Source organism: Lampetra planeri, chromosome 1 (genome assembly GCF_965212315.1).
Source record: "Lampetra planeri chromosome 1, kcLamPlan1.2.h2, whole genome shotgun sequence".
In the NCBI taxonomy this organism is placed as follows: domain Eukaryota; kingdom Metazoa; phylum Chordata; class Hyperoartia; order Petromyzontiformes; family Petromyzontidae; genus Lampetra; species Lampetra planeri.
The window spans coordinates 39,728,352-39,743,236 of NC_136107.1; the positions used below are offsets into that span (position 1 = coordinate 39,728,352).

At 46.3% G+C, this 14,885-nt stretch overlaps 1 protein-coding gene and 1 long non-coding RNA gene across 2 annotated transcripts in view; one reads left to right on the plus strand and one right to left on the minus strand.

The window, feature by feature from the left end:
• LOC144722505 (katanin-interacting protein-like) overlaps positions 1–14,885 on the plus strand; it is a 37,584-nt gene that overhangs the window by 12,254 nt on the left and 10,445 nt on the right. The window contains exons 3-10 of the mRNA XM_078600727.1: positions 1,482–1,695; positions 3,096–3,252; positions 3,927–4,281; positions 5,005–5,210; positions 6,849–6,924; positions 7,583–7,778; positions 11,882–12,047; positions 13,771–13,937. Of these exons, the coding sequence (XP_078456853.1) occupies positions 1,482–1,695; positions 3,096–3,252; positions 3,927–4,281; positions 5,005–5,210; positions 6,849–6,924; positions 7,583–7,778; positions 11,882–12,047; positions 13,771–13,937 (1,537 nt within the window). The remainder of the gene's footprint in view (positions 1–1,481; positions 1,696–3,095; positions 3,253–3,926; positions 4,282–5,004; positions 5,211–6,848; positions 6,925–7,582; positions 7,779–11,881; positions 12,048–13,770; positions 13,938–14,885) is intronic.
• On the minus strand, positions 11,542–13,802 carry LOC144722521 (uncharacterized). The gene is made up of 2 exons (XR_013586060.1): positions 13,649–13,802; positions 11,542–12,007 (listed from the first exon to the last, which is right to left on the minus strand). It is a non-coding gene; the product is annotated as an uncharacterized LOC144722521 (long non-coding RNA).

Here is a 14,885-nt window from a genome sequence, read left to right on the forward strand (position 1 = left end):
CCGCTTTATTTTATGGGTAATCCTAAACCGCATCTGCACAAACCATGTCAGTGGTGTAAATTAAATAACAAATCAACTTCCCGGTATGCGGTGACTCTGGTCACTCAGAACAGAACCCTGGAACATATCACGACTCATCACCCGATTCACAAAATACGGAGGAGGCATCGCAGCTACAGACTCCACTGCTATTGACGAAAGTATCTGGCTCAACCACCTCATTGTAACATTTTAGTTGTGTCTCTACATCAGCATTAGCCGTACGAAGAAGCAGACAATGTTTTTTTTTATCATACACCCACCATCTGTGGATGTCTCAAGTGATTATATGGCAAGCGTTCAAGTAAGTTTGACATGGAGCAGCTGGGACTTCTGCAACAGCAGGCCAATGTATCTTACTCTGAAGACTGTTTGGCTTCCACTTGACTATTTGTAGTATCGTCAGCCGTGGTCTATCTTCTGCTGGATGAAGGCCTTCCTGCATAGTCTTCTCTCACGGTCCTGCAATGCCACAATCCATCTCACGCCTGCGTATGAGCTCTTGCCCTTGTCGGACCTTTGGCTGACACTCTGTAACCGGTCCCACCCATAGCGGTGTTTCCTGCCTCAACCCAATCACTGTCATTGACAGTGGATAACAATGGTGTCTCTGATTTGTGTGTACCTCGATCCATTGATCAGAATCAATATGATTAAATACATTAATAAAAGCAACATGTAGCATAAATTTTGATTTAAAGCTTTCGTGACTGCGGGGATTCATATTCTTGGTTCTTTCGGTAAAGTCACGTAGAAGGGAAATAATAAAATAATACAAATTAAACTGAATAAAAACGTCGTGAGAATTTGTATTGTTTTATTATTTTATTATTTCCCTTCAACATGTAGCGTCTACAAAATATCCAATTACCAATGCCACTAGTCTTCCTATTTGCATTTTTCCACACCCTGCATTGCTGAACAACTTCCAGTTATTTGCAATTTGTTTGCAGACTTGTGGAGTAAACTCAGAGACAACTGCGGATAATGGGATCTGTGATGTGTGTCCCCCCACATTGCAGCGGATTCAAGGATTCCTGCAGGACAACCACACTCATGGTTCCTAGGGGGTGACACCTCTGTGTGGCGGTGCATCATCTCCTGGGACAAATTATGCGTGGTGTAATAATAATTATTTAATCTTATATAGCGTCATTCATGCTAATAGCAGCCCATATCGCCGTATGTTAATTATATGCAAGGACCAAATTCCATAGAAGTCTGCTACCAAGCCAATGAAAACCCTACTACAAAGCAAAATCGTCCTGTAATGCTGTAGATTAATTACGTAGATAAGGACCAAATCCCATATACAGCCACTATCGAGCCAATTGAAACCCGACTACCGAGTTCAAATCCAAAATTAATAAACAAATGAAGAAGTGGTGTGTGCACACCGTTGGTGCCGAATCACCGTGTGCGCGTGATGTGGATGTGTGAAGCCGACAGGAACACGGCCTCTCCTGTCCAGTGGAGAAAGACGCAGCACAGTGGCAGCTCCCTGTTGGAGTCCCGGAGTTGCGCGCCGCGGGTCGCCAAGGGCGATTGGGGCCACCCCTCGACCCGGCTTGCGAGGGGGAACAGCGATGGCAAGCAGCCCATGGGCAGCCCCACGAGCAGCGGGCTGCATGTGGACAAGCCTGCGTGGGGAAGAGAGTGAGCGGTTTGCAATCACCTGCACAGCCCATCCTGCACAATGCTCATAACCGCATTGCTAATGCGTGCTTGACATAGTGGGGGATTTTCCAATAATATCATTTAAGTTGCAATTATGTTGTGGTACAATGATATGTAATTATGTCACTTACCTTTAAAAGAGGGCAGCTCTAAAGATTAGGTATTGGTTGTTAGGTTAGACATAGGGGATGAGATTTTATCTCCCTCGCCTGGTTTACAGGAGGTCGGGGGTTCGATCCCGACCCTGATGCCTGTATATTTATAGTTTACGTGTTCTCTCTCTCTCTCTGTGGTCACGTGGATTTATCTCCTCTTAACTGTCGTCTACAGCACAATGTAGAACGTTTACATTTTCTCTTAAGAGGAGACTGGGGTGGCTTAGCAGTCGGAGCGCTAAGCTGGCGCTGCTGAGTTCCAGAATTCGTCAATAACGCCGTGGCCTTGGCAAAGAAGAACAATCTATATTAGTCGATATTTTTGGGCTATGGCCCTTACTTCACAGCACATAGAGAGGCCAGAGACTACAGTCTTCTCCTTTTTACGGCAGTGCTACTGACGAATGTGTCGGGTTTTTATTATTAATTGTGCCTGTGCACCACTGCCAATACAGCGTCACCTAATAATGCGATTAAACCAGGCTCTCAAGTGAGGCCACTTTGATTGTCTCAATCCGGTCACCAATGACAACACAAAAAAAACCATGATTAAATTCCGTTTCGCACTTGATTTGGCAAATTTCCAGCTCCGCGGGTAAAAAAAAAACCCCCATCAGTTTGACATTAGATGGACGGATGGGAGAGGGTTGCCCTCTAGTGTGCTAAGAGGTCACTTGAAGGAATCTCAACAGTAGTTCTGTAATATCTGCTTCGTGGCTATAATGGGGTGATGCAATGTACTGTTTCATGAGCGACCCAAATAGATCATTTGTCTCGCGACACTGATAGCACAATCGGAATGAACTTGGGGTGGAGGGGGGGGCGAAGGGAAAATATAAAACGATAAATAAGTACCGCTGAAACCCGAGAGAGGATCACGGTCGAGACAGACTCAGTTTTCACTTTGCTGTCCGCACAACAGAACATGTCCTCGACTGAGCAATGCATGAAGCCACAATGCTAAATGACGACACTCGCACAAAAGCACATTATGTTTTTGACAAAGTATAGATGGGCATTACAGTATTCATAAGAAGTTATATCAATACAAAAATAGCGAGTAATGACTTTGCACGTGTTTAGATGTTGCTCATTTGCGCAAGCATTATCTTCGCGGGTTGGCGAAAGCTCCGCATTTCCTCGTGTTATTTACAGATTGTGTTTCACCGTGTGGTAACATACCGCGCGGCGCAGTCTAATTGAGTGGGTGCTCCGTCTGTGCAGGAGCCTGGACGTCCACCAGCAGAGCGGCTGGGAAGCAGAAGTGGAACGCCTTTGGGAAGGATTTGATATCCCAGTGCTGCCACGTGGCCAACACCTGCTCATCAACATTTGCAGCACCTGGGGAGACCGCCACTACGTCGGCCTAAATGGCATCGAGGTAGGGCCCACCGAACGCATCGGCAAAAGGTTTCACCGGAACGGCACGTGACGCCGGGGTCTTGCGTGCGGTCATGGCCGACGGCCTCGAACTGCCACAGACGCGCGTCGGTTCTCCGCTGCTGCCCCCCTCGGTGTGGACCTCTCTGTATCCCAGTTTAACACGCAGGCGACAGCCACAAGTCTGCCTGTCGCCTGATGATGCCGGTTGTGATTACTGGCGAAACGTCATACTCAGATTGTAAACGTTGTGGATTTGCTCTCCAACACACCGGTGTGCTGAAGTAGTAGATAATTGGCACGTTGTTTAAGTGACAAACCTTACTGGCTGTTAAATTTCGATTTAAAGCTTTCGTGACTGCAGGGATTCATCTTCTTGGTTCTTTCGGTAAAGTCACGTAGAGGGGAAATAATAAAATAATACAAATAAAACATAATAAATAAATTCTCACGACTTTTCGGCCACAACGCAAGCAGCCGTCCTCAGGTGAAGAACAGGTCTGTACGAAAGACAGTGTTTCAATGAGCACGCCGAAACGTAGTGAGAATTGTATTATATTATGTTTTATTTTTATTATTTTATTATTTCCCTTCTACGGAACTTACTGGCTGTGTCGGGTGAATAACATTGGTTGTGAAAGCCTACGTGTTAAACATCGCTCGAACGTCCGGCAGGTCTTCGCGGACACGGGCGAGCCGGTGCAGATCGCCGATGTGGTGGCCGACCCGGCCGACATCAACGTCCTGCCGGAGTACGGGCGGGACCCGCGCGTCGCCGCCAACCTGGTGGACGGCGTCTACCGCACGCAGGACGACGGCCACCTGTGGCTGGCGCCGTTCACGCCGGGAGCGGCGCACCTGGTGCACCTCGCCTTTGCCGAGCCGTGCCACGTCGCCATGATCCGCGTGTGGAACTACAACAAGTCGCGCATCCACGCGTGCCGCGGGGCACGCCACCTCGACATCTCCCTGGACGGGGTCCTCGTCTTCAGCGGGGAGATCGCCAAGGCTTCCGGCACGCTCCGCGGGGGTAAGCCGGGGCCAGGGTACGGATGCTTGCCACGGCGGTGCCCGGTTATGCCCTTGGGTGAGGACGGCTTGATCGTGGCGATTCGTAAATGAGGGTTTTTCTTTTCATGGAAATAGAGATTGCGTGCGTGTAAACGCGTTGTTAACCCGCCACCGCCCGATGCGGCCAATCGATGAGGTTTGTCACGTAAACAAAACGTGCCAGTTAGTTGCTGCTTCGACACACCGGTGTGTTGGAGAGTGAACCCGCAGCATTTACATAGCAGCATCACCGCATACTTACAGACTGATGTGAAGCGATATTATTATCACCCCATCTCGATCATCACCCAAATAGATTGTGCTTCTATGTAAGAATTTAAGATGTGGTAACATTTAAATATTTCATAACTATGTAAGTTATTGTGTGCTTAATGCCATTGTTGCATCTTTAATGTATAATACAATATTTCATCCATCCTTTGTGTATAAAGCACACTGCGACACACAGCGTTTTTGCAAAGTAGAATTCAAAATGATCATCACGGTTCGACTCATCGTGCATCGAGTGAAGCCGCTCATTAGAATATGACTGATATAACCAGTATAACTCGCATGTATCTCGGGACTCATCCACAACGAGCGCTAGCCGAGTCCACTCACTCCGCGTGCAAAACACTTTTGCAATTTAAAGTGTTCTTCTGCTGGCGACGCCGTGCTGGACGTGCGGCCCCCTCTCGTTCAGGCGCGGAGCAGTTCGGAGACACAATTCTCTTCACCACCGACGACTCGATCCTCGAGGCCATGGCCCAGCACGACCAGACGTTTCAGGAGGAGTGGAAGGAGGAAGAGAGCGGAGAGGAGCTCCCCAACCGGCCGCGAACGAGCGACAGAGACGCTGACGAGAGGCCAATCACCTGCGCCGCCTTGCCCAGCTGCGAGCAGCAGAAGGTACCGCAGTGGGCGCAACCGACCAGAGACATTGGGTCCGGACCAGCGGTTGCCAACCTGTGGTACGCGCACCCCTGGGATGTATGCACGGTATCTCTCGGGCGAACGTGAGGTGGAACGGCGGTGGTCACGTGGGGTCACCCAAGCAGTGCTGCTTGACGTGTACGCACTCGCAATTCTAAAGCCATATGCCTGTGTGTTATATGTTAAAAGTATGCTATATGTTAGATGTATGTTCCACAATACAGGTTTATTTTGGGTTGGATCGCGTGAATATAAATGTGTCGTTAAAACCACCACCACCCAACACAGCCAATTAGTGTGGGTTGTCATGTAAACAGAACGTGCCAATTCGTCACTAGTACAGCACACCGGTGTGTTGGAGTGCAAATCCACAACATTTACAATCTGAGTACGACATTTCGCCAGTAATTACAACCGGCATCATCAGGCGGCAGCCAGATTTGTGATGTGTGTTAGATGTATGTTAGATGTATGTTAGATGTATGTTAGATGAAATTGAGTAAACATGCGCAATTGAATGCCTCAGTCATTGCACGTGGTCTGCTTGTGCCCTCTCTCATGTATAACGTTTATTTAACTTTTCTTTTCCAAATATGACAAATAAGTTAATCATATTCATCATAAATCTTTTTCGCTTCCTGTAAACCTCAGCACTCCTCCCCTCGGCTTCATGAGGACGGCGATCCAAATTAAACTGTACAGCGGTGATTTTTTAAGTGTTATTAAAATGTAAATACTTAATCAATTGTTATGAATTCATTCAGTGTTAACGCAAAAGGCCTACGCGTGAATCTAATTAAACAGTTATTTAATCATTGACCTCGTGTATGATGATGATAGGCGGACAGTTGCTGGGGCTGATAAGTAGGCATACATGACGAGACAATTGGTCGTGAGCCACTGCAGAGACACTGAGGTTGCAGTCCTGGTTCTGCCCTTGTCTGGTGTGGATGATGTCCAGTTCGCGTTGGCAAGATGTTAACTCCCTCGCCTCGTATGCAGGAGGGTCAGAGGTTCAATCCCGACACTGACGCCTGCTGTATATTTGGAGTCTGCGTGTCTCTCGCGCGGATTTTTCTCCTGGGTCCTCCGTTTTTTCCCCCCGCATTGAGAATCAACATCACACATTCAGAGTATTTGGCTGCTATGAATTATGCACGTGATAAGCCACTTTAGTTGAGCTATCATTTGTGGCCAGGTCGCTTCTGAAAAAAGAGCTTACATAGCTCAGTGGGCCTTACGTGGAAAAATAACAATCGTCGATAGTATTGTTTTCACTTCAAATAATTCACTGATTATTTGAGATGCATGTCACGTCTCTTCGAGGCAGTCTGGGTAATCTGCGGTTGAACTTTTTTGTAACTAAACAGCACGACGGAGTGCATTCGTTTAAGTGAAAGGTTATTGCATGGAGCAATGCACATTGCATATTTAAGGGAGCAGCCAAAATGTTTCAAAAAGGGTTTAAAAATAAAAAAAACTCCCAGTACAAACTCACACCTTTAATTTGAGATTCTACAAGGTGATAACACGCATGTATTTGTTCTGTAATCGAGTGAAATATAAATAGTTGCGATGTGCGGTGCATGCTGTGACTCTTCACACTTTTTTCAGAGTTTGGATGTTGCTGAAGAAACGGAGGGAGAACTTAATGCATCTTCAGGAGCAGATGGAAAGTATATGGGGACATGTGAGTAGGAAGCATTCACTCAGCAGTTACATTTTCAAAAGTAGCATAATAAAAAACCTTGGTTATATTAAAATTGCTGTCTAAACAGATAAGTTTGAAATATAGTTTGGTAATATTTGCTGACAGGGTTTATTGAATTTTTTACAAAATTCTTCCCATGCAGTTAAATCAATGGGAAATAATTATACAAAGATACGTACAATGATGCACACATGACCACAACAAGTACAAAATGGACCGATTGAATGCAGTCTCGCATTTAGTTTTGTCTGATGGAAAGGACAAATAACAAAACAAAAAACTTCGTGGGAAATTAATTCTATTCAATTTAGTTTTTCTGTAATTAGAGCAAAAACCATTATAATTCATCAGCGCACAATAATGTGTGACTCCGAAGTGATTTAGGTTTTTGGAAAATGTTAACAATGTGCCACCACCATTAGGCGGGGGAATGGTTGGGGGGGGGAGAGGGAGGGTTGGGGGGGACAGTGGGGGGGGGGCGGAGGGGGAGGGTTGGCGGGGAGTGAGGGGTGGGGTAGAGGGGAGGGTTTGGAGGGACGGGGTGAGTGGGACGATGGGGTGGAGGGGTGGGGTGGGCACTCGACAGTGGTGACATGGGGTGCCCCTCCGGCCCGGCGATCTCTGTGCGGTGGGCTAGGCCTGCAGCTGAACGTGACCCACACGTGGGGAGATGAGCTGCAGTTTGGGCTCACGGGGCTGGAGGTGGTGGGCGCCAGCGGCGACGCGCTGCCCGTCACGGCGGGCATGCTCAGCGCGCCCTCGGCCTCCGCGCCTGGCAGCCCGGCTAGCGCCGCGGAGGCCCGGCATGAATCGCCCTCCTCCGGCCTCGACAGGTACGTCTGTACGTAAGTTGTATGTATGTTGACCTTCTTTAGCACCGTACATAGCCAACCTTGCTAATCAGAGGTGCGGGGGAAGGACAACAAACCAAACACACAATATCAATTCGAAAGAAATTCATTTGTCAATCTAGGTGATTTAAAAGTGCACAGCTCCAGTGGCTTCCTAACATCGGGAGAGCGTTCCAGACGGCCGCAGAAGGACATCTGAAAGCGCGCGACACGGTGACCGTCTTTGTTCGATGGCGAAGTCAAAAATCCGCCGCTGCGGCGAGGATGACCGGAGTCCACCCCGGTGGTTTGTGCTGCTTGACGGCAGGCGTCACAAGCCACCACCTCGAAGCCCCGATACGTCGCGGCGCTCTGGAGCCGCGCGATCCGTCTCCCGTCCCCCTTTCTCGTCGTCGCCCCCGTTAACGTCGCACGCCGCCGAGAGCGTCCCCTTCTCTTGGAAATCGATGAGGAAGTGGCTGCCGAGATGCGAGGCTCCCTTTGACGAGTTGTCACGTCGCCGTCGAGGCAGAGTGTGCACCGAGCTTCATGCTCCTATGGAAATCTCTCGAGGCTACAACTGAACACGTTGCGTGGCACCTCAACGGTATCAAAAATAATAATGGTAACACTTATATGGGACTATCGTTTTTGACGGAAAAGGAACGGATAATACACTGTGACGTCAAAAAGTCTCGACTTGTTCGCCATCGTTTTCAACGCACGCCTGGAATCTTCTCCAGGTGGTCTCCAGAGCCCGGAGGCGCATTTCTTGTGATATTGTTGCAAATTTTCAAAAGTGTTAACATTTTTTTGAAGCACCCTATATCTGATGACAACACTGGCGAGCTGCTTGATGACATATTGTTGGTCTATAATGGCAGCACTGTCTTTCCAATCGCCCATATTTATCCATAATAGCCTTTTGCGTAAGGCCACGTAATGGTCTGGACAAATTTGTATCATTAAGAACCCTCCACCACACAACCAACGAAATTACATTGTTACGTTTACACGCGTATAACGCGTGTATAATTATTGTTTAGGCTCAGCGGTAAATCGAAGAACAATTCTCACAACATAAGGGAGCAATGAGATGAGAAGTTTTATTTTAAACTGTGCCGAGCATCATCAGGACAAGATCCAGAGTCAGAATAAAGATCTATGAAGTCTGAATAACTGTGTCATCTGACCCAGCATTTAGAGTTTTTGTCTGCTCTCAGTTTCCACGTTATAAGCCACTTCGTGGAGCTATCATTTGTGGCCAGATCGTTTCTAACAAAAGAGCTACATAGATCAGTGGGCCTTACATGGTTTAAATAACAAAAAATGTTTCATTTTAGTTTATCTTAAATCGGTGCCTAGACCTCATTACATGGCCTGACCCAAAATCAATGATGGTTTTATATATTCTCTGCGAAAAACCTACATTAAGTTTGCATGTATTTCAACACCTGTTATTCACCAGTATTTGACCTACTAGCGACAGGAGGGAATGGATGATGACACGTGGTTTATTGTGGATAACAGGAGGAGCGCAGCACGCAATGACAGCTGCTGTGAACGGTGTCTCTACAGATTTACTTTACATACATGACGGTTAAGCCATATTTCTCCACGTTGCACTTGCAACCTGCAGAATGAAAATATTAAAGTAAAATGACGTCGATAAGTGAACCTTAGGGGGAACACTTTACCTCTGCAATGGGGCCTTTCTGATACCTCTCTCCAATATCGTGGAGAGGGCAGAATGTTCACGATTCTAATGTGACAACCAGCACAACATGAGGTGGGGGGTGGGGGATAAAATTGATTTTAAAATCTAAAAAATATAGCGTATCTTTGTTGTGAAAGACTCGTTTATTCAAGCAACAATCTAAAAACGCGTCTTCAAATCGTGCATGCATCCATGTAATCTGTATTGGGCTTAGGTTGGGAGCGGATAAAATGCGACGTTCGTAGTTTAACACGAAGGCTTACACGACCAATATAATCCATAAAAGGTTTTTGGGTTCGATGGCGTACATATAAATGTGTCGTTAAACCCGCCACCACTCGACACAGCCATTTCCTAAGGTTTTGTCACGTAAACAAAACATGCCAATTCGTGACTGGTACAGTACACCGATGCGTTGGAGAGTAAACACACAACATTTACAATTAGAGTACCGTGACATTTCGCCGGTAATTACAACAACCAGCATCATCAGGCGACAGCCAGAGTTGTGGAGAAATCCTGCTGTTTTGGGTCTTTGTAGCTTTCTCAGGCAGGAGGTGGGGGGAGTTTTACGTTTCCTGAAGAGCCACGCTTAAAATGTGCGCATGCACAGCCTTTCAATGCCACCAACACACTCATATTTTGGACGGCGAGAAGACATGAGCTGCGCACGACCTGCATGCGGATCTTGTTGTGCGGTGACAGACGTAGGAGATGAAACACAAACAAGGAGATGCGAGCAGCGTTAAGTGGCTCGGCGTTTACGTAGAGTCCTCGGTGAGTTGTGGGATTTTTAGGCTTTTGAATACCCGAGTGTAAATTTACATTCAAACAAATATATTTCCAAATGAGATATATCTCCAAATAAGATGTGTGTTTAAACATCTCCAAATGAGATGTGTGTTTAAACGTTTGCGTCACCAAAGCACATCACATGTACAAGCACGTCTCATTTTGCATTGAGTATTTTGTAAAAGTTGGTTAGAGGGCATAGGAGGCATTTTATAGCATGACCATCCCCACATTGCCTCCCACTTCTCGTCGGCCCGAGGAAGATGACACATTAATAACGCACACGAGAGGGGGCGAGATGTTTTTTAAAGGCCCGGGGCCGGCCCAGGACACACTGGCAGGGCGATGTCACTCGGCTGGACTGGGAACGCCTGGAAACTCCCCAGGAAGAGCTAGAGTCTGTGTACAGTGTAGTGTATAGTAGTGTAGTGTATAGTGTAGTGTATAGTGTAGTTTATAGTGTAGTGTAGTGTATAGTGTAGTGTATAGTCGTGTTGTGTATAGTGTAGAGTATAGTGTAGTGTGTAGTGTAGTGTATAGTCGTGTATAGTTTAGTGTAGTGTGTAGTAGTGTAGTGTGTAGTGTAGTGTAAAGTAGTGTAGTGTATAGTGTAGTGTAAAGTAGTGCAGTGTATAGTGTAGTGTAAAGTAGTGTATAGTCTAGTGTATAGTGTAGTGTATAGTGTGTAAGGTAGTGTATAGTGTGTAAGGTAGTGTATAGTGTAGTGTATAGTGGTGTATAGTGTAGTTTATAGTGTAGTGTATAGTGTAGTTTATAGTGTAGTGCATAGTGTAGTGTATCGTGTAGTGTATAGTCATGTAGTGTATAGTGTAGTGTATAGTGTGTGAGGCAGTGTATAGTGTGTAAGGTAGTGTATAGTGTAGTGTATAGTGGTGTATAGTGTAGTTTATAGTGTAGTGTATAGTGTAGTTTATAGTAGTGTATAGTGTTATAGGGAAAGGGAGGTGTGGACCGCCCTACTCAACACGCTGCCGCCGACGTGACCCTCACCAGGGCAAGCGGACTGAGAAAGGAACAAATGAACGAAGGATTTTGGATTTTTTTACAAAAATGTGCCGCAATATTTTGTCCATAATGATATTCGAATAATTGTACACATTAGCAGATATTTCTCCATGGAGGCAATGCTCGCCCAGTGAATCCTCATCTGCGCATTGCCGAGTACACTGCGTCGACATCCATCATGCAAACGAAAATCATTCTGCCTCGTAAATGTCTTCTTGCCGTCTTTTTAGATTTCGATGTAATTTATTTCAGCAGGAAGAGCCCAATGAGCTGCTCGGGTCTATTTCACGGGCGTCCTGCTACGGTACAGATGTTGTACAGTACAGACTGTGGTTACAAGCATGGCTACATAGGTTACGATACAAACGGCGCGTATATCGGTACCTGTGCTTCACACATTACGGAAATAGGGAACCGGTGGAACTATTTAAGTGTGAACCGCACAGACTCAGGCTTACGCCTCCCTGCCGACTGTCTGTTACAGGTACATCTATGAAGGGACTTGAGTTTCAGGAGCGAGCGGGGGTTTCTCACGGCCGGTTTCCCTCCCCTCCCTGTGCTTTCCGCTCAGGATCTTGGACGGCGAGAATGTGACCATGTGCGCAGAGCACATGTGCAGCCTGCCTTTCACGCCGGGACGAAGTCACCTCCTGGTCATCACCCTGGCACGGGCACACACCATCTCCGGGCTCAGGTTCTGGAATTACAACCGCTCGCCGGAGGATACGAGCAAAGGGGTGAGTTATTCGCGACATGTTCAGCGGCCCGGTTTTTTGTTGTTGATATAACAACAACAACAAATATTTTTGGGGCGTCACAAAAAGTTTTCCCTGTCTCGGCGTTCTTGCCGACCCGTACAAATTTCTTCACGGCGATTTTTTTGTTGTTCTTTGCTCGCGCACAAAGTTTGCGTTTAAAATATTTCACCCCTATCGCGCGCGCGCCAATGTTTATAGATGTTTATCGTTTTCAGAGTGTGATTTATGGAGCACGACATGCACCTCTGATATTCATATTTTAAAAAACGTAATAAAAATGGCGCTATAATTTTCGTGAATGTTATAAAAGCGTTGTATTACAAATTGGATTTTTTTTTTGTAAACACAATAAAAAGGGATGTCCCATGTTATCAAGCAGTGCATATTATATATTGCCTTTTATAAAAAAAAAAACGTTACCGTGTTTATATTCTACAATATACCTTGTGAGCAGCGCTGTTGTGCATTTGCTAAATAAAAGTAAGCCTTGGGAATGCTCCCCAAGGCTTGTGTGTTGTGTAAACTCTAAAAATGCAAGAGAGAAATTAACAAAGTATTATCAGCTGCTACATCCATGACTTAGAAGAATGTCGTTAATGGTAAAGTAGTGCTGTAGTGTAGAGATAGTTACAGTCTTGCCATTTACTGTACCGTGCGAATAGTTACTCCTTGTCACTGTTATTCGTACTACTACTACTAATATTATTCTATTAGAACGTTATGTAATGCTTTCATAATGTTACTGTTTTTAATATATCGCAATTATATTCACTGGCTTTATAAATGTTGCCCCCGTCATAGGAAGGTGGAATTTCCACCACTGGCTCTCAGGGCTATAAACAGGAGACTGAGCATCACCTCCGTGCTCATTTGAGCAATTAATCGCTCTGTTTTTATTTATTTATATACAGAAGTTAAAACGCAGAGATACCAACTTACTAAGAATGTTTCACCTTGGACGAGATGGCTCAAGATCACACAAACATCATGGTCACAGGCATGACAGGTTGTGATTATTTGCCCAATCCTGATTGTTTTCTTAACTGTGGAGCATTCTAGAAGGGCATGCTATACAAATACACGAAGGTTGATACTGGTAGGAACCACCTGGTGTTAACATTTTTTTGAAGCACCCGCTTCATGCCCAGAAATGTAATACAGATCTATGCCGCAGCTTTGCTAACTTCCACAGCAGCACCCCTCCTGTGAAGGGCTCCACGTAGCCACTGCAGAAACGCACGGCGATATTCACAGGCGTCAGATTGCGCACGTTTGTTGCCACGCATCGCCACTGCACTGGAAGCCGGAACACAGCACTTGACCTTGGAGAAAGCTGCCTCGCGTAGGCCTTTCTCTCGAGGTAGTGCCGTTAACGTGTGTTCGGGTTCAGCTCTTCAGGAACTGCCACTGCAGGACTGATTAGGTCCTAAAGAAGGTCCCAGCAGATGGAGTGAAACGTCAGACATCCTGAACGAACAACCATGCGATGACAATGCGGAAATCGCGCCGGAGGCCTTTTGGCGAGCAGCGACGACTTTGTGCGACCATTTAAAAAAAAAAAGCAAAAATCCACTTCATACCTTCAAAACCCGGACAGCGCTTTGAAATTCAAGCGGACGCATCCCACCGTGAGTCGAAGTCAAGTTGCATTCTCTGACACCCGTTCTTGCTACGTCCATCCATCCCCCCCCCTCCCCCCCAGGTCCGCACAGTCCACGTGGCGCTGGACGGGCGTGTGGTGTCTCCACCAGAGGGCATTCTCCTGAGAAAGGGGCCAGGAAATTGCCACTTTGACTTTGCTCAGGAGATTATATTCCGAGAGTTTTCTCCAGGGAGCGCACAGGCCAGAGCACAGCAGACCTCCTGCAGGTACCTTTGACCTTATGAAACTAAAAGGATTAAACTTTTGCCTCGTGAAATGCCATTGCTATGTGCGCGTGTCTTTGCCTGGTTGTGTTGTGCATTTGAATCTCGTAGAGTTGCCTAACAGCGTTTTGAAGGCAATTATATCAGTCTCTCTTATAAAACGGCATATTGTCTTAAGGTCAGAAACATTATCGACATTTTAGTAAAGGCCTCGGGATGTGTTGAAAAAGAAATCCCCAAGTTGAGGTTTAAGATGTATTTTAAATGTTACATTCAGTGAAATGCTCTCAACCAATTTCACTAAATTACAGTCATACCATGTACCGTATATTTATACTGCATGCAAGCTGTTTGCATGTCAATTGCATAAACGATTTAAAGATACACTCTGTACATACATACATACACACATCATACATGTGCAATACATGCAAGCAGCATGCAGCAAAATAATGTTGTGGATTTACTCTCCAACACACCGGTGAGCTGAAGTAGTATCTAATTGGCGTTTTGTTTAAGTGACAAATCCCTTTCTAATTTGCTGTGTTGGGTAATGGAGGGTTACGACACATATATACTTACACGATCTAACCCAAAAACCTTTATTATGAATAATATCGGTGGCGAAAGCCTGCTGCGTGTTAAACGAGCAAAACGATGCCTGGCACCGATGCATGATGATCGCACGTGTCCAGTGTTCACACTGCGCACCAGAGCCGTCTCGAACGCGCAGCGTGGCGATCGTGCGTGCCAGCTGCTCGTCGATGATGACCTGTCGATGACCGTCGACGATGACTTTTCTCTCCTCCTTCAAGAACTGAACTGAACGACCTGGAAACGACAGCGGCGTGCGGCGCAAACGCTGAGCCCCCTTGCGCGTCGGTTGACAAACGCCTCCGACCGATTAACTTGCGTTCAGTCAGCCGGTCGCGTTATCGCAGCTTCTTTGTG